Source organism: Eutrigla gurnardus (genome assembly GCF_963514095.1).
Source record: "Eutrigla gurnardus genome assembly, chromosome: 6".
Taxonomy (NCBI): domain Eukaryota; kingdom Metazoa; phylum Chordata; class Actinopteri; order Perciformes; family Triglidae; genus Eutrigla; species Eutrigla gurnardus.
The window spans coordinates 22774441-22797452 of NC_139920.1; the positions used below are offsets into that span (position 1 = coordinate 22774441).

Sequence of the window (23012 nt, forward strand, 5' to 3'; positions counted from 1 at the left end):
GGAAATTAGAGTTAGATCAGGTTTCCAGTTGGACTTCATTCAGCTTCGGTTTCTCTCAGCCCCCACCCTTACATCCTCTCAGCCCCCCCCCCCCCCCCCCACCCTTACATCCTGAAGCCATAACTGCAAATAACCTTCAAGCCACACCGACAGAGCGCCAGACGCCCATGAGCAAACAGCCAAGTGTAATGGAATACTTAATTATCCCGACAAGGGAACAGAGTATTTATCTGGGATTCTCGTATTGTAAAGAGGTGACTACCCCCCCCCCACCCCCCCCCCTGCCTCGCTCCACTCGTGAGGGGGAGGCCACTTCCTTCATCAATAATGTTATTTGTCGTTATACAGCCGCTACATATAATGATGTTGATAAAGTGCTGTGTTGTGCAGCGAGTATTTTAAACCAGGCGGTGAGCAGATTTTCATGATAGCGTGTTCTTTTTTCTTCCTTCGGGGAAATCTCTCGCTCCCTCTCTCCGCGTCTCTGATAACATTCATAGTCATATTGTTATTGCTCAGCTCATCCAAGGGCCCTAATGATTTCTTCTTTGTGTTTCCCTGTTTTGCCTGTCTCTCTCCCCCCCTCCTCCCTGTCAGTCTATTGATCCAGGCCAGCAGTTCACCTGGGAACATTCCAACCTGGAGGTGAACAAGCCCAAAAATCGTTACGCCAACGTCATCGCCTACGACCACTCGCGCGTCATCCTGGCTCCCATCGAGGGTAAGGCTCACTCATCCACACACATCCGAACTCACGCCGCCGCCGCCTCCGAGATGAGCTCAGATCATTTGGGAGATCCTCATAATTACAGAGTCGGTTTGAGTAATTAGGAATTTATACTGGAAAAGAGCGGATGGGATTAAACGGTGAAGACTAAAACGAGAACGGTGCGGAACAGAATGCATTAAATACAATGAAGTCCTTGAAATAAGACGAATAAATGCATCATTATTGCGGGAGAACACAATGACACGAGGCAAAATAGAATCAAGTGTGTAAAAAAAATTGAATTAAATAATTTATAGTGTGTGAAGTTCAGATTCAGTTCAGCAGGAACCAGTGAATTTTAAGTGTGTGTGTGTGTGTGTGTGTGTGTGTGTGTGTGTGTGTGTGTGTGTGTGTGTGTTTGTGTGTGTGTGTGTGTGTGTGTGTGTGTGGTGACTTGTTTAAGCTCACTTTTGAATAGAATAGAATTAACTTTATTTCAAACATTTAAAAAAAAAAAAAGTTAGAGTTAATGAAATAGATTTTAAAGAAAAATAACAAGATAGACCATAATAACGTAAAAACAAATCAACATCAATTTGTAAATAAAAGTTTGAAAAGGAGTAGGAATAAGCACTATGCTTATTCTATACTAATACAAAATCTTCACTACAATAATAACATAAACCCATTCTCCATCCTAAGAATAAAACAATATATCTCTACTTTACATGATTGCCTTTTCTTAGCAAAAAGGAAATTAATAATAATAATAATAATAATGATCACCCCCATCAGATTGCTTTACATTCCCCTCCCTCCTTTCTTACCTCATGAAAAATTATCGTTTTATACATCTTTTTTAAACTGTCTGATATTTTGACTCTGTTTGATTTCTTCTGGACCCAGCACTCTCACCAGTGTCTCATCACATCTGACTTCCCTCTAGCTGCCCACAGACAACAGTACGGAAAATCCAAGAGCCTGAAATACTTCCCTCCCCTCCGACTCCCGACTCCCAAAGGACATTGTCAGACGTAGTCACCCTTCACTACTGACATTGTTCTGGCGTTGCATCACCAGAAGACTCCTCCAGACTCCTCGACTACTGCCAAACTCTCTCTCCTCTCCACAGCACTCCCCTCTTTCCGACTCCGACTACATTTTTTTTTTTTTCGACATCTCAGGCCAATTTGAGTGGTGCGACAACACGCATAACAAAATTATCCCAAGGAAGAAGAAAAAAAAATGCCATCGTCCATAAATACATAAATTAATCAAGTCTGAAATTTCTATTTTACACTGCAGTGATTTTGCCATTAGTCGCAGCAGTAGAACAATTCATGCACGGCGCTGTTCTCTGTTCACTTAGCTATGACTAAAGTCAAGACGCCGCAGTCGGATTGTACGACGTGGTATCCGTTTTAATGACATTTCCCCCTTTCTTCTCTCTTTCTTTCTTTCCCTTTATTTCCATTCTCCTCTTTCTTCTCTTGTTCTCTCTCTTTCTCTGTCTGGTTTGTTGTCCACCCTGCGTCTCCTCTCTCGAACCCACTAAAGTGTTTCACTGTTTGTCGCTCGAGTGAGGAGACGTCAGTCAAAGAGACGAGACTCTCCTCCCATATAATCCGTCACACTGGAGTCTCTTTGTGGAAGTTGATGAAAACGAACGTCAGACTCTCAGTGTTAGACACGATGACCTTAGTAGCACATTATCCCGTTTGATGATCCCGTTTGATTTGATTTGATCTTTATTTTCCTCAAATACGAAGATATAAAATACGTCATAGAAATATGAAAAAGACAAAAAAAAAAATGAATCAATAAAATCATTCACAAGTTTGAGGAGGGACAGGAGGAAGCTAAGCTTATCATGTCCTGCCCCTTCATTAGATTATCACGTTTTATTTACATATAATTTACATAAAGCTCATATATCTGTGTGAAACAGTCATTATCCAAATCAGAATATGAGCTATATATCCAACACAAAATAATAATAAAAAAAAGAAAGAAAAATAATTAACAAAAAACTACGACGGCGTATTAGGGCCACTGTAGAAAAAAAGAGAGAGATGGCGCCAATATTCAGACGAAAATAGTCATAAATTTGCCATTTTTATAAAGTTTTTATAGAGTTTATAGTGACAAATTTGCAAGTTTATTATGATGCTAACAACCGGCATTTATGCTAGCTTACTTCCAATATACTAATTTATTTTTCTAATTAATATTTCACAATGTGTGACCTCGTTAAGGTCCTTAGGGTGATGGCTGTTGATGGTTATAGTTGGTTTTATTTATATGAGGCCAAATTGTCATCTTATGGGTGTTTATTGATCAGGGTGTTTGGGCTAAGATACTCGCGGTAGTTTTCACTTGTTGTCATAGCAACGGCAAACATCCAACTTGTTTATATCGGCTATATATATTTAGAAACTCGCAAATTTGCAACTTTTTTTTTTCTTTCTCACAGTAGCCTTAATACGGCGTCGTAAAAAAACAGACATGTTGGCTTAAATGTTTTTTTTTTTTCTAACAACTGAAAATGATCGGACACCTTGCCTTCCGAGATGCAGCACAGTACCGTGAGCAATCCTGATGGAGCCTTGCAGGGAACTACATATTCCAGCTTCCAAGTGTCCCGTTGCTGTTTGGAGACACGTTAAAGGATCTCACAGAATACCACACACACCAACCCACTGTCATTATGTTCCCAGTCCACATTTGTCCACCCGGCAACGTGGAGGCGTTCCTCACTGCTAGATTTAGTGGACCGAGGTGCAACAAAGCACGGTGGCGGGGCTGAGAGGGATGGTGGTTGGATCAACCTCCTGGCTGTTGTGGCTGAGTGGCTGATTTACACCCTCGCGATCCTCCATCTACAAGCACGCTCCATCCAGGGTGGTGCTGGTGCTGGTGCTGGTGGTGGTAAATCAGACGGAAGCTGGTATACGACATATCTACAGAGGCAGAACTAGCCGAGGACGAAATAGAACATGACAAAAAGGGCAGTAGGGGAAGTTGTGACTGAGGCAGCCATGTTTCCTGCAGCTCTGCTGTAGCGGAGGAGGAGGGGGAGGGATGCAAGACCGTTTTAACAGCTTATTTATTCTGGTATTATGTCTGAAAATGTTGTTTTCTAAACCAAGCACCAAGATCTATTGAGCAGGAATAATATTTAAAAGCTGACACAATCATGTCCCTCTCGGCTGTCAATGCAGCATCCACCTGCAGGCTCCGAGGGGGTTTTTAGATATTTACTCCTCACCACCCATCATCTCTGTGTGGTTATATCTGGGGAGGGATGAGGCCAAACACTATAACTATGTTCTGCCGCTATAATAACCATTTCAAAACGTGAGTCGCCTGACTGAACTTAAAACACATCCGCTGCTCTCTGGACGAACCGGAGTTTTCTTGCCAATTTTCACTTGTTTCAACAAAAAGAGGTGTGAGAACTCATTACAAGGTACTTGTTTTCTCCCCCCTGGAACTAGAATATTAACACCTTCATGGATTGGGAGACAGGGTTTAGCGAGTGTGTGAACTGTGAATTACAAAATCCTGCAAATAAATCAGAGAGACTTAAGACAGAAAATGGATTAAAACGAAGGAAAATCCATTAAAAGTAGGATATTTTAAAAAATGTGTTTTTTCCTGTGCTCTCCATGTAGGTATCACAGGCAGCGACTATATCAACGCCAACTACATCGACGGCTACAGGAAGCAGAATGCCTACATCGCCACCCAGGGGCCGCTACCGGAGACTTTCGGGGACTTCTGGAGGATGGTGTGGGAGCAGAGAGCCGCCACCGTGGTCATGATGACCCGGCTGGAGGAGAAGTCACGGGTAAGTTCGGATTTGGTTTAGACTCTTTTAAATAACCAAGTAGTACCAAGAAACTGCTGAAGATGGCAGCGATTTCCCCCAGTTTTCACACCTGAACGCCATCGCTATGAAGTCAGACCCCCGTTTTCCTTGAGATGGATCGCTTTCAGAGAAGAGAAGAAATGTGAATGTGGTGGTGAAAGTAACAGGGGAGGGTGATGAAATAGAGTTACTATAGAGCCGTCTACCTATTCACATCTGATAGGGTAAGCTGCAGATCCACCGGGAGCATCTTGGCTCTGGCTTCTTTCTCCTCATTTGCAGTGAAAACGACAAGCTGTTGCTTGTTCCCTACAGAACCGAGAGCTTAGTAAAGTCTTACAGCGCACAGTGCAGGAAAGCTAAAATTTAATTTTCTGCAACCGGGTGCCACATTTTTTACCGAAACCTGTGACCGGAAGCCTCCCACGACCGTATGTAGAGAGAGGAAGAGCATTAAAAGTGCATGGAGTGCACAGAGGCTTAGTCCCAGACGGGCGGAAGGAGATATCAAGGTGTCATCGCACAGGTCAACTTTATTTTTTATCTTATTTGAATTTTTTATGCCCATTGGAGTGGCCACTTTTTAGTTGTCGAATAATTCTGGCAAATAACAGGAAAAAAAGATGAATGGCATAAGGCACCAGCAGCACTTTAAAACTCAACTAACTGTCACATTGAAAAAACAAAACGGGAAACGTTTTAGAATAATTGGCAGCGCGGGCGGTGAATCAGTAGAAAGCATGTTGGCGCTGTTCAAGTCTCTCAGAGCGTTTGACAGTTTGATATCAGTATCTGTTTCCACGTAGTGACAGCAAGTCATTACTTCAAAAATGCCTTTCCTTATGAGCCATTTTTCTGTTATGAGTGATGAGCTATATAATAATATATATAATACAGTTAAGCAAAACAAATTAATAATAATAAATAATGCAGTTACTGCAGTTGGGCCAGAGTGATTGCATTTGATCCAAAAATGTTCAAAAATATATACCTATATTAAGCAAATATTAAATATTCCTGTTTGTTTAATATTATATAATTAAAATATGAATCTGTCACTATAAGCCGTGGGGGTCCAACGTCTGTAAAAGTTGAAGACCTCTGGTTTAAAGGATGGATTATTTATTATCAAGGAGTGGACTTGTCTAAATGTCAAAAAGCCAACCGCGAGGTTTCACCCTGTCAACGCAAACCTGTGTCAACATCAGGCTCTCTCACCTCCAGGTGTCTCCACTCATCCTCCCCTCCTTCTATCCCTTTTTTCCGATTGTTTACCTCTCCGCCGTTCCGACGTCCCCCCCCCCCCTGCTGTCAAACGTGATCAGGATTAGCGGGCGGTAGAAGTTGAGTGTCAGCTCGAGCAGGAAATGGGAGAGAAAAGCAGCGCATCTCCCCTCACTAGCTGTCACATCTCATCCGATGTCCACCGGCGCGTCACACCCCCATATTGAATGAATTTTCATTACGGGAGCTGACAGGGGAGGGGACGAGGCAAGCAGCTGTTGTGGTTTGGGTTTTTTTTTTTTTTTTTTTAGATATACTGTAGAAAAAAAAGAAAGTGAGACAGGATACAAAATGTTAAGTCACTGCTAAATCATGTGGAAGTTAATTCACGTGAGGTTCTGCGATAATTCACAATTTATCAGGCTTTTGTTTTGGCAACCGATTTAACAGCACACCGATATTAAATATGGATGTTTTAGGACGTGGGGAAAAGATGCCTGTAGGTTTGGAAGGAAGCTATAAGGGTGGCGTTTCTGTCGAGTCTGCGCCGCGTTTGTTTCTCCGATTTGAAACGGTGTTTCTTTCAACGCCGCCCGGAGTTTGAATCCACAGGAGGGCTCGCTTTACGAGCATGTTATTATGTCAGAACAATCGTGGTTTTGATCATTTCACAAGTGTCGAAACCATTTAATACAAATGTAACGTATCTCATGTCTCTCTCTTCTACTTCCAGATTAAGTGTGACCAGTACTGGCCCAGCCGCGGCACAGAAACCTATGGGATGACCCAAGTGACCCTGTTGGACACCATAGAACTGGCCACTTTCTGTGTCCGCACTTTCTCCTTACACAAGGTAGGGTCTCTCTCTCTCTCTCTCTCTCTCTCTCTCTCTCTCTCTCTCTCTCTCTCTCTCCCACACATGTACACCAACGCCGTCTTCCATTTTCTCACTAAGAAACCAGCAAGAATGACTGCATAAACGGGCCGTTTTTTACATACACACACACACATATAACCCTCCGTCCGCTTTGTCCTTCCAGTCCGCCACTTTTACCTCGTTGAGCTCTCTCTCTCTCCTCAGTAGATCATCTGTTTATGTGTCTCTGCCAAATTGGAGCGCTTAAAGTGAGCAGAAGAGAAACTCGATATACATAATTGGCAGACGGCTCTCATGCTGTTGTGCCCACACACACACTCACACACACACTCACACACACACACACACACACACAAACTTAATTACTGAAGCACAATTTTTTTATTTTTTTAAGGTGCAATAAAAGTGAGGAATGTGAACATACATATATGTCAATATAACGTGTCAAAAGACGAGACAGAGAAACTAATAACAAGGAAGCAACCAAAAAAAATTTATATTAATAATACGAAAAAGGACGAACATATTATATATTATATTTAATAGGTGAGATGAATGAGATAGAGTGGAGAGTGACAAAAAAGGTGAAGCATTTGCACTTGCAACCTCACGTGCACACTCCTACACAAACATGCAGAGAAGGTCACACATCATGTAACACAAATGACTCCCATGCATAAATATGACACGAATAACACACACACACATTAGATGCATGTAAATACAGACACGGAAAATAATACACGTGTAAAAAAACGACCCGGGAGAAGACGCATAGCGGAGACTCCGCCTTCGGAAGGATTTGACATTTCCAAAAATGTTCCTCTTAAACCAGATACCGCCACGCTCGAGTCACAGCTGACTTTGTAGCTTCGCAGGAGCGTCGTCGTAGCAACCATGACAAACCGGCGATGGTAAAGATAGAATATATCAGCCGCCACGGTGCTTTAGAGCTGGCTGGTTGACATTCAGGGACATTTACATTATGCTGCTCTCAGCCTCCATCACATCTACCGACGGGATCCTTAAAGGAGAATCCACCTTAAAGATCAGCCTACCTTAAGGGCGCCGAAGCAGTCGGTGTTGTAGTTTTTTCACATCATCTGATCTCATGGAACTTTTTCATCAGTTGTTCTTCACTATCTGACTGCAACAACTTAAATAACATTTTAACCTTCAGCTTTATTTTTCGTAGTAGCATACTTGGCAGCAGGGAAGTTAATAATGTATAATTTAACCGGGCTAATCAGTTAAACGGGGAAAAGAAACCGAAAACCACATCCCTGCTGCCTGCCTCTACTGTTGAAACAGGGAATGTCCAAATGAAAATAAAGGGAAAATAAGATTCAGGTCAGTTTACTTTTTAATTACCATACTCATTTATTCATTTATTCAGCGAGGAGGGGGTAAAAAAAAATCCCTCTGTCAGGGAAGCAGAAACGGCGCATTGAAATGCAAACAGTACCTCCATTAGAGGATCTTCTGAGAGGAAAGAGAGGAGAGGGCAGAAACATGCGAGGGAGAACTCTCTCTCTCTCTCCTTCTCCTTCTCTAAAACCTTCCCAGCTTGTTTCTTTGATGCTTGGAGTTTGAGGCTGAGGCTGACAGACGGCTGTGTAATGTGGGCGTTCGCTGCTTGTGTCTGTAGCAGCGAGACGATACGATGCCTGTACGGCTCAGTATAGGAATGATCGTCCTTATTATATTACCGTGACTCCATCTGATCAGCTCTGCGTGTGTGAAAGGGTCTCCTTTAAGGAAAAGTAGGCCCTCTCAAGCGATACTGCACCAAAAAAAAAAAAAAATGCATTTATAGGGTGGAACCACTCGTCCCCCTTTAGAGGTAGCTGTACCAAATTGGTAGTTTTCAGGCTTCAGAGAGCACAGCAGCAGTGGTTCATTAATACAGGCTACAAAGGGATTGTTTCCTTGAATCAAACATGATATTTAATTAAAAATATTGCCACACTATTCTCAGGTTTCAATCCTAAAACACAGCCCCTGTCATGCTTGATAGTAGGATGCAGTTGTGCAAACTAATACAAGGGAAGGTATCTTGACCTGTGTGCACATGACCATTTGTTTTTCCCCTTAGCAGATATTGAGGCTTAATGAGATCGTTGCTTTGAGGTCTGTATTGTGCAGGCCTGACCATGTAGGTTGAGTCAGACCCAGTCAATGGTTTCTACATGTTCTGTAGGGGCTCACTAAAGGCATCCGGTAGGTTAGCTGGATCAAAGGCAAGTCAATTACAGCCTTCATTGTAGCATAACCCTTAAAATGCAGTGAACCGTGTCTCTAGCTATGTAGCGAAAGCAGCACATTTTGGTTTTGTTTTGTTGTGTGACTGAATAAAAACTGCCTGCTTAGTCCCTCCACCACCGCGTCCAACCCCACCTCTCTCTTTCTATTTCTTTTTCCAGAACGGCTCCAGTGAGAAGCGGGAGGTCCGTCAGTTCCAGTTCACGGCCTGGCCTGACCACGGAGTACCAGAGTACCCGACCCCCTTCCTGGCCTTCCTCCGCAGGGTGAAGACCTGCAACCCACCTGACGCCGGACCCATCATCGCCCACTGCAGGTCAGTAGCAATGTTAGGGTTGGTTAAAATATTCTTCTTACTTCTTTTTTCTTAGCTCAGAGATACAAAATGTTGTTAAACTTTTATGTAGCTGGAATTTCTGTGCCGGAGTACGACCGTTTTTATGTTCCCTGCGGTGAGCTCGATGCCTAAACCGACACACAAGGAAGATTTTTCATTCTTGCCCGTAGTGTGTGTGTGTGTGTGTGTGTGTGTGTGTGTGTGTGTGTGTGTGTGTGTGTATGTGTAGCCATGAGCAAACAGAATGGCAGGGCTCCTGTATGGCTGCTATTATACATTACATAACACACATTATACAAACACATGCTCCCTTTCTTACCAGATCCTCCATCTTTTCTCTTCTCCATTGGTCACATCATCTTTCTTTTTACGGCATCCCTTTTTTTCTGTGCTTTTATTCTCTCCGACTCCCCCACCCCTCCTCTTTGTGAAAAGCCTCACAGTAATCCCTTTCCATCTTTCTTGATTCTCCTTCTATCTTTTTTTTCTGCTCCTTAGCCCTTCCTCCTTTTACAAGCGATATTTCTCATATGGCTTATTCAAATTGAAACCTTCCTTCTTCTTTTTTTTTGTCAAGATAAGAAGAAAAGTCCAAAGCGCCACATAATAGAAGTGAAATGTGACAGCTTGCTTCCTCTCAGTCTCCATCATTGTCCTCCTTGTTGTTCTAGCTGTCATGTTCGCTTGTTTTATGTGTATTCCCCTCATTTGCTTTCACTGGATCCTCTCCCACACAATTATTTAAAATGCAACACCACAATGAATCAACAAGCATTCCTGGACATGCATAATCTTTTAATTCTTTTCATCATTTTTTTTTTTTATTTCAGGATTTTCAATTTTTAAACCGTAAATTACACACAGTTATGACAGCGTATTAGCGCCACTGTAGGAAAATACAATAAAAACAGAGCTGAGAGAAAAAATCCTTGCAAATTTGTGACTTTATAAAGTTGCAAATTTGCGACTTTATTATGATGCTAACAACCGCCATCTATGCTAGCTAACTTCCCATGAATGTACGCATTTATTTTTCTAATTAATACATCACAGCGTGTGAGAACGCCTCGTTAAGGTCCTTAGGGTGATGGCTGTTGATGGTTATTGTTGGTTTTATTTATATGAGGCCAAATTGTCATCTTATGGGTGTTTATTGATCGGGCGGTTGGGCTAAGATGCTAGCGGTAGCTTTCACTTGTTGTCATAGCAACGGCAAACTCTATAATAAAGTAGCAAATCTTCGACTTCATAAAGTAGCAACGCAGAGGATACGATCCTAGATATAAGAATTTAATTTCTATTAAACAAACTCTCTTTCTTCTCCTTCCCGTAGCGCGGGCGTCGGCCGGACGGGCTGCTTCATCGTCATCGACGCCATGCTCGAACGCATCAAGCACGAGAAGACGGTGGACATTTACGGCCACGTGACGCTGATGCGCTCGCAGCGGAACTACATGGTGCAGACGGAGGACCAGTACAGCTTCATCCACGACGCTCTGCTGGAGGCGGTCGCCTGCGGCAACACCGAGGTGGCCGCCCGGAGCCTCTACTCCTACATCCAGAAGCTGGCGCAGGTGGAGAGCGGCGAGCACGTCACCGGCATGGAGCTGGAGTTCAAGGTACAGGAAGTGGATTTGTATCCCTCAAAGGGATACTTCACCCTTTTGCATTAAGCTTTGTATCAGTAGAAACCTGGTATTATTTTTGAATGGTCGTGCATCATTCCCTCATTTTCCGTATTCCGTATCTATTCTCAAAAAGAGCCTCTGATGATGCAAAAATTGTCATTTTGTGTCATTGGAGTCATGCTAACAGGCGCTAGTGTAACGAGAATAGCGGAAGGTCTTCAAACTGATTTTGAATGGTCAGTGGGAGTGGCCTGCAGAGCTGTGCATTGTGGGAGTTGTTATATTCCATCCACATGCGCCAAAAAAACTGCCTTTTCTCAGTCAAGAAGGCACCAAATTCTAAATTAATTTTACATTTTGACTACATACTGTATATCACCCACTTTCAATACAGATTCATGTTTCCACCAGTGAAGTATCGCTTTCATGAAAGCATTATCTTTCATTATTTAGCTGAATTTAGTGAGTTCTGTCACCTGCCAGCTTCATCATTCCAGAAGTTAAATTGGAAGCAAATCCAGTTCCTTAATTATTGGTTGCATTCATAGATTTTTGATTTATGTTCATATGTTTCTTTGCATTTTGATACTTAAAAGTGGTTCCTCGAATAGCAACTGTGTTTCTGCCCAAAAAATAAAAAAACAAAAAACGATTTAATTGGGAGTCTGGGGAAGATATCAAATGGATGATTATGCCAGGTGATTGGGGGAAACTGGGTAAATATTATTTCAGTTGTGTGAAGATCAATTTTACAGTAAATCCCTGTATATCTGAGACAAACTGAGTAGGGAGTTAGGGAACAGGCAGAGTAGATGTTTCTTTCAGCTTGTTGCTCATACATAATACATACAGAATGAAGTGTATAACACATTGAGCTTAAAGAATAAAGAATAGGAGATAAAGACACGTCAAGGTAAGTAGAATAAAGGTGAAAGCGTATTTACATGGCGGCTATTTGTCAGATTAGACCGTACATGTTGCCCAGTAGGATCTGGAAAGCAACTCTCTTATTATCCTTGAGCCTCCCTTCAATGACTTAATCACTTTAATACACTCTATTTGAATTATTACGTTTTCAAAGCTTGAAAATGGAAATATTGAAATCCTTCACTTGTTTGGCCCTGATGTTCATTTTTGGAGGATTTGGAATAATATGCTTAAGCTAAGAAATTGGGTTTAATCTAGCAGGCAATAAGACAAAAGGATTTGGGGCTGCAAGAAGCACGGATTTGAGTTTGAGGTTTGAGAAGAGAAAGAAAGAAAGCAAGAGAGTGAATGCCTCTTTAGAGGAAAGCAGTAGGTGAGGATATACAGCCGGGTGTTTACATAGCTCGCCATTAAAGATCTCAACAATCATCTTATAAACCTTCTCCAGTATCTGCTGACCTTGGATCACTCTTAAAAGAATCCATCATCTTCCCATCGCCGTTCACCAACACGGCCCCCCTGCCAAGAAACAATAATAGGGCTGGTGTGTTTCCACTTTTTTTTTTTTTTTTTTTTTTTTTTACTCACTGGCGCACAACGGTGATGAAATCTCCATCGCCATCTGTAACGAGGATAATGCTGAGCTGGCGTCGGGAGTCAACCGGGGATTAATAACGTCCGCGCTACAGTCAGGGATGGAGACGGGAGGTGTACGTGAAGAAGCTGAGTAATTAATACTTGATGATGACAAATGGAGGAAGATGGCGGGGCGAGTTGAGGGAGAAACGTTTGGCTAATGAACAAAGGGACGACTGTATGCCAACGTGGCACTAAAGACGTGAATCGACAGAACGCCGTAGGGACGAAGGGGAGAGAGGGAGGGAGAGAGAGAGAGAGGGAGAGAGAGAGAGGGGGAGAGAGAGAGACGGTACTCTTGGGTGGGAAACGATGTCGTACAGAGTTAAACTGCCACTGGTGGGATGTTCACAGGAGAGAGAGAGAGAGGGATGGAGAGAGGGAGAGAGAGTTAGGGAAGGAGGGAGAGAGTGAGTGAGAGAGAGAAAGAGAGAGAGAGACGTTACTCTCGTGTGGGAAACGGTGTCACACAGAGTTAAACTGCCACTGGTGGGATGTTCACAGGAGAGAGAGAGAGAGAGAGGGGTGAGGGAGGGGGAGAGAGAGAGATGGGAGGGAGAGAGAGAAGGGAGGGAGGGAGAGAGAGAGGGAGAGGGGGACTTGACATGGAGATGACAAATAATAATATAAATATTTATGTAACCCACATACAAGAGTTTTAAGCAACATACAGAGCACAAATGACAAGAGAATAAGGATAGTTATAACTTATCTAAGCCCTATGTAATAATAATAAAAATATAATAATAATTATATAATAATAATAATAATAATAATAACTTTACTTAAACATTTAAAAACAGCAGTTTACAAAGTGTTTTTGACGGAGCAAAAACAAGTTACATACGGGTCCATACACACATACATATAAACATATCCACAGAGCAGGAGAAACCATGGGTAGAGTTGGTAAGATAGGGTTTAAAGACAGTAGAATGACAATAAAATAGAAATAAATAAATAAAAATAAGGCGACGTCACATAAAAGCAAGTCTATAAAAGTGTGTTTTAAGAAAGTGATTTAAAAGAAGTCACTGATTCAGACATAGTGTGACCAAATGTGCTTAATGTACATCTGTTCTTACCTTTCAAAAGGAAAAGACTTACTGTACTATAAATAAATAAAAGAGCTGACAACCGTGACCAGAGGTACCCGACAGTCGGTGCTTGTCTGCCCTGTTGGATGACAGGTTGCCAGGTTTGGCTCCGTTCCCCCTCTGCACCCTCTTGCTTGTGTTTTTCGGTGGTGTAGCCGAGGGGCGCTCTGTAAGCGGTGCCAGGGCACCTCAAGCCTTTCCAGGTGCCTTTGTGAAACATAGATCAAAGGGAGGAACGGCAGCAAAGGGATGAGGAGCTGGATGGACTCCAAGTGGCCACTGACACACAGGAACTGGTGCTGTGGGGGGAGTCAGGGGGGAGATGTAATGGAAAATAAGAGAGAATGGTAAGTTAGACCTTGTTCACACTGAGTCAAGGTGAAATCACTTTTGACAACCATCGAGAGAAGTCCAGGAAATAAATCCCGCCCACTATTTGGAGGGTCACATGAATTCCTCCCTCTTGTGTTGCTGCTGGTCTCTTTATGCTTTTCTTTGTCTGACTCTAGACTCTCTGATTAGGGTCTTCCTTTTGTAGGCAAATAGTAACGAGCACACACACACACACACACACACACACGCCTTGTTGAGACATTGAAGCGAAGAGGAGGTGATCATAAGACTCGCTGGCCTACAAACTCCCACTGAGTTTCCTATGACGATGATGATGATGCAGCAGTACAGTTTTTCATGTTTTTATCATTAAGCAGTCTCTCTCCATGTGTGTGTGTGTGTGTGTGTGTGTTTGTCTTTCTGAACATCCTTTTTGCAATATGTGTTTTGTGCACACACTATCAAAGGCACTGGTGTGACCCACTTTCAGATGAGTTTTTTGGACTTGATCCAGAGGCTTGTTAGTCGGGGTGTTTGTGGCATATTTTCCAGCGTCGCATCTGACCCTGCGGGACACCACAAGTGGCAAAAATATTGGGGATACGTTTTTGAATCGCTTTCCGATAAACAATGACTCTTTGAAGCGCCGTCATCAGATTAGATTGGGTTTGCTTTAATACTTTCTGTCATTGATATACTGTTTTTATCTCTCTTACACCTTCCTCCCCTCCCTCCATCTCTCCTCCTCCTTGTAACTGCTGTGGATTTTTCCAATTTGTTCCCCTTCCCCTCCCCCACTTTATTTCTTTTCATCTTCCTCCTCATCCATACCCTTTTATTCCACACTTTCTGTGTAAAATGTTTGGGGGGTTTTTCCCGCCGCCGTCTGCATTTCTTTATCTCTGTCTCCATCTTTTCCCCCTCCAGCGTTTGGCCAACTCGAAAGCTCACACATCGCGCTTCATCAGTGCAAACCTTCCCTGCAACAAGTTCAAGAATCGGCTGGTGAACATCATGCCCTACGAGACCACGCGTGTCTGCCTGCAGCCAATCAGAGGCTTGGAAGGATCCGACTACATCAATTCCAGCTTTATTGATGGATACAGGTAGGAAGAGGGATGGGATAGTTGTCTAGAAGGTCAAAAAAGTGTTTTGGAGAGAAGTCACAGCAGATAAGGGAAATGGGGAGATTGATGTTAATGTGAAAGGAAGATACCTAATTGATTTTTTTTTGTCATCAAAGATCCCAAAATAACTACATTACTCGTTAGAAGCACTCAGTTTTTTTTTTTTTAAGAATGTATCAAATGGCCTATTAGTGTTGTTCCCAGAAATTGCATCAGTGTTTTTTTTCTGTATGCAGGCAACAGAAGGCTTACATCGCCACGCAGGGCCCACTGGCCGAGACTACAGAAGACTTCTGGAGAATGCTCTGGGAGAACAACTCCACCATCGTCGTCATGTTGACCAAACTGAGAGAGATGGGACGGGTAGGACATGGACATGAACATGATTTAATGTCTTAATCTTTATTTATGTAAGCTTTCAAGGAGACAAAAGTAATATATCTTAACGAAAGGTCTGTCTGCCTTTTTGTTCAAACAGGAAAAGTGTCACCAGTACTGGCCTGCGGAGCGCTCCGCCAGGTACCAGTACTTCGTGGTGGATCCCATGGCGGAGTACAACATGCCCCAGTACATCCTCCGAGAGTTCAAGGTCACAGACGCCAGGGTAAGACAACACCCGGGAGGGTCGGATGTGGAATGAATAGGCTGCTAGGTGGGATCCAGCAACACATTTTGACCCAACAAAATCATGTCAGGTTTTAACAAATACACTGTTGACCATAAAGTTTAAATATTTTTGTTTTCAAGGCAAGGCAATTTTATTTGCGTAGCACCTTTCAACAACAAGGCAATTCAACGTGCTTTACATAAAACATTAAAAGCATCGGAAAGAAACACATAAAAAGCACATTAAAAAGTTAAAACGAGAATATCAAATGAATAGAAATTACAGTGCAGTATAAACAGCGGCAAAAGAAAAGTCTTCGGTCTTTATTTCAGACGCAATCCTCTGTTTATTCCTATTTAATTGCATCTGTTATCACTTTTGACCAGGTGCAATGATTACAGGATTTCCCAGGTGAAATGAATTCATGCACAACATTTGTTTGCCGCAAATTATTCCAACTTCATGAAAAAAATTTGGGGAGAAAACAATGTGTTGCTGGATAGCTTCTGTTTTTTGTTAGTGCAGATATGAACAATCACTTTAACTTAAAATCTTTCTTAATTCTTTTCTAAAACTTAAACATTGGTCGTAAATATTAACCTTTTAGTGTCAGTCCCTCACATTCAAACCTCATGGGGCTCTTTATAGATCATTCAGTTTCTACTGATATTGCATTGCAACACAGGACCTGTGTGCTGTTCATAAATAATCATAAAAATGTACAGAGACACCCGTTGCTCAGTAGCCCCCAAAAGACCAGAATGCAATGCAGAACCGTGGAGTTTTGGAAATGAAGAACGCTAAGCAGGTTAAAGGAAAAGTAGGTCACATAAACACAGAAACATCACAATTATTTTCTGCTTTAAAAAGTCCCTAAAATAGCTCCGATGTCGTACATTTCCCCTGCAGTTAGACGCGTTTCCACACAAAACAATATATCACCATGACTTAATGTTGAAATGCACTAACATCTTAATGAGTAGTTCAAAACCAAAGTGACTTTTCTGCCCTGGACTGTTTATAGCCTACTCCATACTTCTGCGTTATCTTTTATACCTCGGGATTTCTTCTTTTTTTTTTTTCGTCCAATTACATCGGAGAGTTTGCAGCAGCAGCAACAGCAGAAATAAAACGGCGACCTCTCTTTTTTCCAAAACAGGCTGACATATCCAATGATTTCCCTGTGGCAGCTAGATAGCAATCATCCTGTTGGTATTAAAACCAATTAATACATTATATCTCCACATAAGCACAAATACACTTATACAAAAACGCACACTATCCACAGTGTGGAAATCAGACATAAATACTGTTTCAGCTGGTTCTCAGTACAAATATACACACACATGCATTCATACACACAGACACACCTTGTATTTTCTTTATTTTTATTGTTTAACACACATCATTACCATTCAACACATACATTTTTACAGCATGTCCATTTAACCCCATGAACACATTTTCAGTGTTTTTTCTAAAACGCCGTCCAGTTCAGAGGGAGCGAGATCTTCAAAGTCAAATCTTATTATCACACTTCAGGAAAACAAAAGGGAGAAGATGATAGTAGAGATGCGATGTATGGAGGTGTGTAGTTAAGAAGCCGACACATGCAGCGTGTTGTTGGTCTCGCCCCCCATATTACTGACGTGTGTGTGTGAGAGTGTGTGTAAAATGGGTTTAGTCTCACATACCATAGATTACGTAAATGCACATGCTTATGTGTTTCTATATGCATGTCAAAGTGTGTGTGTGTGTGTGTGTGTGTGTGTGTCTGAGTGCCTCTCCGCAGCGCAGTAATAGCATAGACTCCACGCCTCAGCACTCACATCTAGCGAGTCAGTCACGTATTTAATCACACAATTTGACACGCCGCGTGGGCCCTCAGGTTGTGTGTTAAATTTTCCTCTCTCCCCCCCCTCTCCCCTTTCTTCGGTGGCTCGGTTTATTGTGTTGTTGTCTTTGCCCCTCTTTCACTTTTAATCCCCTCGCCGAGGCAAAAAAAATGTTTTCTGAGATGAAAAACAAAAGGAGAAGAAGAAAAAGAAAACATGCAATGCGTCATAAAACAAGGAAAAACACATGCTGGTTTACAAAGGGAGCCGGCGTGCGGCGCTCAGGCTTACTAGAATCCAAATCAATGTATTTGTCAGGTGCGATGAATGTTACGAGAATACATCTTGGCGGCGACGTATGAAATGGCTAAGACAGCAACACAGTGCAGTATGGGCCATCGGGAGGTCCCATGCAGAGCACAAAGATCCACAGATGATGTCGAACCTTGGACATATCGTAGCGGCAGATGTCATACATGCATGCTAGCATTATAGTGAGATGGTTAGCATGGTTAGAATGAATGAATAAAGATGTAGTGCAAAATCCATGATAGAGAAAGAGCCAAACGTGCTTGTTCACATCAACACTAAATAATATCTCCATTAGATCTTTGTTATTTTTGACACATTTGGAAAAGTAAAGCCAAGGTGGAAGTGCCCTAAACATGCATTCTGTCTAATGACCAGCAGGAGGCGACTCCTCTGGATGCAAAAGAAGTCAGATTGTATAGAAGTCTATGTGAAGGACATGTCACTACCACATCAGGGCTTTTTTTTTACGGCCTCGGGTCACTTCTGGTTGCATAAAGACAAAATTGCAACGTCCGAAAACCAAGATGGCGACGGACAAAACACAAAAAAGCTTCCAAACGGAGACCAAGTCCATTTCTTTTATACAGTCTGTGATGCTTGCTGGACTGGATGAAACCTTGAAAGCAGATTTAAAACCAGGACTGACTGTTAGCTATTTTTACCAGTCAGTGTGGGCAGTCAGTAATTCTCAGATAAATGTCTCATTCTTTAGAATAGAAGAGCACCTCCATTGCAGTGATAGTCAGAACTGCTATAATCCAGTAAAGCCACCATGAATGCAGACAGTTCTTCTTTTTTACCTGTTTCAACGGCCCGTCTAGCATTAGAGGCAGTGTAGTGAGACGATTGCAATTAGCTCCTGCTTTTTCCTTTCCGGCTATTCTAAACTTGTAGCAAATTAGATGCACATTGATTGTTACCCTATTTACCAATTCACTGATTATGTGCATAAATGTAATTTGTGTATCATTATCAAGCTGCTCAAACGAGAGCAGAAAATAATTCTGTTTTCTCAACAAAGTTTGACAGGCGGTTCACGTTCCTGCGTATTACATTGATTCTATAACATAATTTACTCAAAATCACTCTCAACCTAATTTTGGAGTCTCTAATTCTACCGCCATCTAATAGCAGGATGGCAAAAAAAAAGGACAAATATATTCCAGTTTTAATCAAACAAACCCTTTGCAGTGAGAACAAACGAGGAAGAGAAGTGTGAGAATGACAGGAGGGAGAAACAACTGGAGGAATGAACACCTGGTTTCTTTTGCCAAAACGCAAAAATTGATTCTCTCTGTTCAATTTCCTGAGAAATGTATTCTCTCCAAGACAATTTGAAAATAACTTTTCTCCACAAGGACACACATTCGGTACGTGCCGGGACTTGATGGTCAGCTCTCGAATGAAAATGAAGTGAATCCATTAATTTGTGCTATCGTGATGCCGCCTGATTGTAGTAAAAAAGAAAGAAGGAAAGAAAAAAAATGCATCGAAGTGTTTTTGTTTGCATTGGAAGCAAATTCCTAGTGCCCCGCTAACACAAGATTATAAAGAATCGATACCAGATTGAATTGTTAAGATTGACATTTTGTCTAGCGGGCTTTTGTCAGCACGACAAGGTTTTTTTTTGTTCTTTTTCATCGTCCGATCGCGCTCCCTTACTCCTCCGTTCTCGCTGCTTTACCTCCATCCATCAGGTCGCTCGCTCTATCGATCGCATCGCAGGATTATCCTATTCAACATGGTGTCTGGGAGAAGACGCTTGTCATGGCTGATACACTATTGATTAGCTTTAACTAAGACCCACTCAGGCCGCACACACACACACATTCAGGCACACTAAAACACGACAGGGAGAAAATAGAGACAATTGGGTTTGAGGTAGAGGAGGATGGAGGACACACTGTCCCTCTGTGGTGAGATGTGTGTACATAATGTGTGTTAGAAACAAAACAAACAATTAGTGTGAGATGTTCTAATAGACCTTTTTATTTAACGTTGTATCATCCATATTCTCTTTTTGATCCAAACACAAAGATCCTCTCCGTCCAATTTGACCAAAAAAGCCTTTGCCTCTCGCTTCATTACGTGACCTACAATGTTTGTTTGTCTGTTTTCTCTGTTTTTGCAGGATGGCCAATCAAGGACAGTAAGGCAGTTCCAGTTCACTGATTGGCCAGAGCAAGGCGTGCCCAAATCCGGGGAGGGATTCATTGATTTCATCGGCCAGGTGCATAAAACCAAGGAGCAGTTCGGGCAGGATGGACCGATCTCGGTCCACTGCAGGTAACGGTCTCTTCATGTTTCATAGAATTCATATAATTTCTCTACTGCACAGCGTTTTGCAGCCATGATCCAAAATGTGTCTTTTAAGACATGTTGCCTTGAAAACAGTGCGGTAGCTGTGATTTCCCATTATGTCCAGGCGTTGCAGCTTATTTCAAAGACATACTTTCCTTCTTAAAAAGAGTTACAAGGCTCTAAGTAGAAAGAGCAGATTCAATCTCTTCTAAAGGTGGTTATTGTTTTGTTTTTTTGGCAGCACCTCCTGTGATGCAGCTCTAACGGCATTGCCCGATAATTCGGCATTCCCTCGCTCCTCACCTTTTTTTCCATTTTTTTTTGTTGCCACCGCAGTACACCGCCTCCGCACCTCCACTGGCCAATGTCCTCCATAATTGATAAGGCGCGAGATGTGGCTTGGCATTCGCAAAGAGGGAGGCACATGAAATGATACGGCCATTCTGTTTGGTTTTTATGATAGCTCCGTGATGCATTTTTATCACCTTGGCTGTAGCTTCCAAGGTAACCTTCATCATTAACCTGGCACGCCGCAGACTCAGGTAGAAACCGATATTCGGCGGTGGTCAACAACCGAGGCCTTGGTGGTCTTACTCATCGATAGACCTTGATAGACCCATCTGGATGAGTTGTTACCTTCTGTTGCCAGACAAATGGGCGTCTTTGATGGGCTTGTTTTTGTGCGCTCTGCCAAACTAGTAAAGAGAACATCTATAAATTCCTTTAACAAAGGCACGTATACCTGTATGTGATCCATTATACAGTACATTATACCGTTTTCATTATTTTGCTATTCAGGAAAAAAAAGGCTTTGAGGATAAAATCGTGCCTTTGAATGCGATAGCGTTAATAACGGTGTTTTTCCTTTTTCCATCTCATAAACATGGTTTACCTTTGTGACACACACACACGCACATTTCTATCGCAAAGGCGCCATGATATCACATGACATCACCACCCCTGTATTAAAAAGCAATGATGTCACCAGTCATGAAATGGCCTCCTGGGAATTGTAAGTCGTGTCGGGGAAAGCTCCAATAAGACTGAGTTATTCCTTCTGTGAGTCCTAAGAGTTATTGAGGGGGGGGGAGCTGTCTTAAAGCAGAAGGGTTTGTTATTTCAGGAGGAACTGTGGGACTCGAGTATTAAACCGGACTGTTAAGAGCAGCATGTTTGTATCTGACACATCTTCGGTGAACTAGAGTGGAGTTTTGAAGCACCGTAAGAGGATTAACAGAAGACGTTGACAGGCTACAGTATAGCAAATCATTCTAACGTTGTGCTGTTATATTAATGGGTTACAAAAGTCACCTGCAGTCATTTTAATAATTCATTTCATAAAATTTGTCTGTTTTTTGGGGGGGTTTTTTAAAGCGGATATCTAATTTGGAAAGAAATTTGTCGAACATGAATGAAGCTTTATAGGTTTCTTTGTCTTGTCACTAGCACGGCCACATCCTGCTCCTCCCTCCCTCCTCTCCCTCCCTCCCTCCCTCCCTCCTTCAGGCTTTTCATCTCTGAGTGGAGAGCTTATGCCTTCCTTTTTCTCTCACTCTCTCGTCTTCTGTCACCGGCCTTCCCCTGTCTGTCAGCCCTCTATCAGCCCTTTATTTCTTAATCTTCTCTCTCTCTCTCTCTCCCTCTCCTTTCCTATCCATCCGTTCCCCTGGTCCTCCTTTCTTCCACTCCCCCACCCCTCTTTCTTCTTTCTCTCCCCCTTCCTCAGCCACTATCTAATAGACCCACATGCTTTTTTTGTCATTAATTGCCTGATTACTTCCTGTGAATGGGGACACCAAATCCAGTCTGCAGCGGCTCAGCGAGCCCTCAGATTTGGAGAGTCGATCTTCGTCGACAGAGAGAGAGAGAGAGAGAGAGAGAGAGAGAGAGAGAGAGAAGTGAGTTTAAGAGTCCATGTGACAAGCTGTGACCGAGTCCCAGGAAAAGGCTTTGGGTGGGCCGTGAAATCCTGCAGCGTAGGGGGGGTCGCTTGTATGTTTTCTGTCACTCCTGCGTTTCATATCAAAAAATAAATAATACAAGTCCTCTTCTGTCCCTACATCTTGCTCCCCCCCCCTGTAGGCAAACACACACAAACCCCCCAACTTGTCTGTGAGCAGCCATGGCTTTCATTCTTCACTCAACAAAATAGCTTTTGGAGGTTGGAAGGAGCCCAAATAAATCTGTTGTCATATCAATTATTGTTCCATTGGTGAAGTGGAAGTCATTTCACAGCAAAGCAGCTTAGAGAGGCAGCTCTCAAGTATTTCCGGATCTGAAGTTAAGACTCTGTATTTCTGGAGAGCAGCGGCGGCGGCGGCGGGGCTGAGTTTTCTCGACACATGGGAGGGGCTTAATGAGACAAAATGTTTGCTCGCTTGTTTGTGTGCCTGATTTGCAGCGCGCCTGTTTGTCCTCGAGGGGCTCATTTTGTGTCAAATAGATCCACACGTGCAGATTGTGTCCTTGACATCCCCACCGTTGTGTGAACGTGCTGCAGGATTTTCTGTTTTTTGTAATGGTTAGCTCATTCAGAGCTACAACATGTGCAAAGCTGCCAGGTGTAGCTTTACAACAAAGCTCTGAATTTAGGATATTTCCTCGATTTCTCTCGTCTTGTTTTCAGAATGAACAGAAAGACCTTGCATTTCTTTAGCACAAATAAAGATTCACTCTATTCTATCTATATCTATGTATCTATTACATCCTTATTAATTGACATTGGCGTTATGTGTTTTTTCTAGTGCTGGCGTGGGCAGGACCGGAGTCTTCATCACCCTCAGCATCGTCCTGGAGAGAATGCGCTACGAAGGCGTGGTCGATATCTTCCAGACAGTGAAGATGCTCCGGACACAGAGGCCCGCCATGGTCCAGACTGAGGTCAGGGGTCACACGGACACAAACACAAAAACACACACACACAGATTCT

The 23012-nt window shown here is 42.6% G+C and overlaps 1 protein-coding gene across 5 annotated transcripts in view; it reads left to right on the forward strand.

The window, feature by feature from the left end:
• The window catches only part of ptprsa (protein tyrosine phosphatase receptor type Sa), a 168520-nt gene that overhangs the window by 140736 nt on the left and 4772 nt on the right, over positions 1-23012 (forward strand). For all 5 annotated transcript variants that reach the window (XM_084012035.1, XM_084012037.1, XM_084012036.1 and 2 more), the window contains 10 exons: positions 598-721; positions 4384-4559; positions 6538-6657; positions 9105-9259; positions 10614-10899; positions 14829-15007; positions 15265-15391; positions 15507-15632; positions 19914-20068; positions 22828-22963. In XM_084012035.1, coding sequence (XP_083868161.1) covers positions 598-721; positions 4384-4559; positions 6538-6657; positions 9105-9259; positions 10614-10899; positions 14829-15007; positions 15265-15391; positions 15507-15632; positions 19914-20068; positions 22828-22963 — 1584 coding nt within the window. The remainder of the gene's footprint in view (positions 1-597; positions 722-4383; positions 4560-6537; positions 6658-9104; positions 9260-10613; positions 10900-14828; positions 15008-15264; positions 15392-15506; positions 15633-19913; positions 20069-22827; positions 22964-23012) is intronic.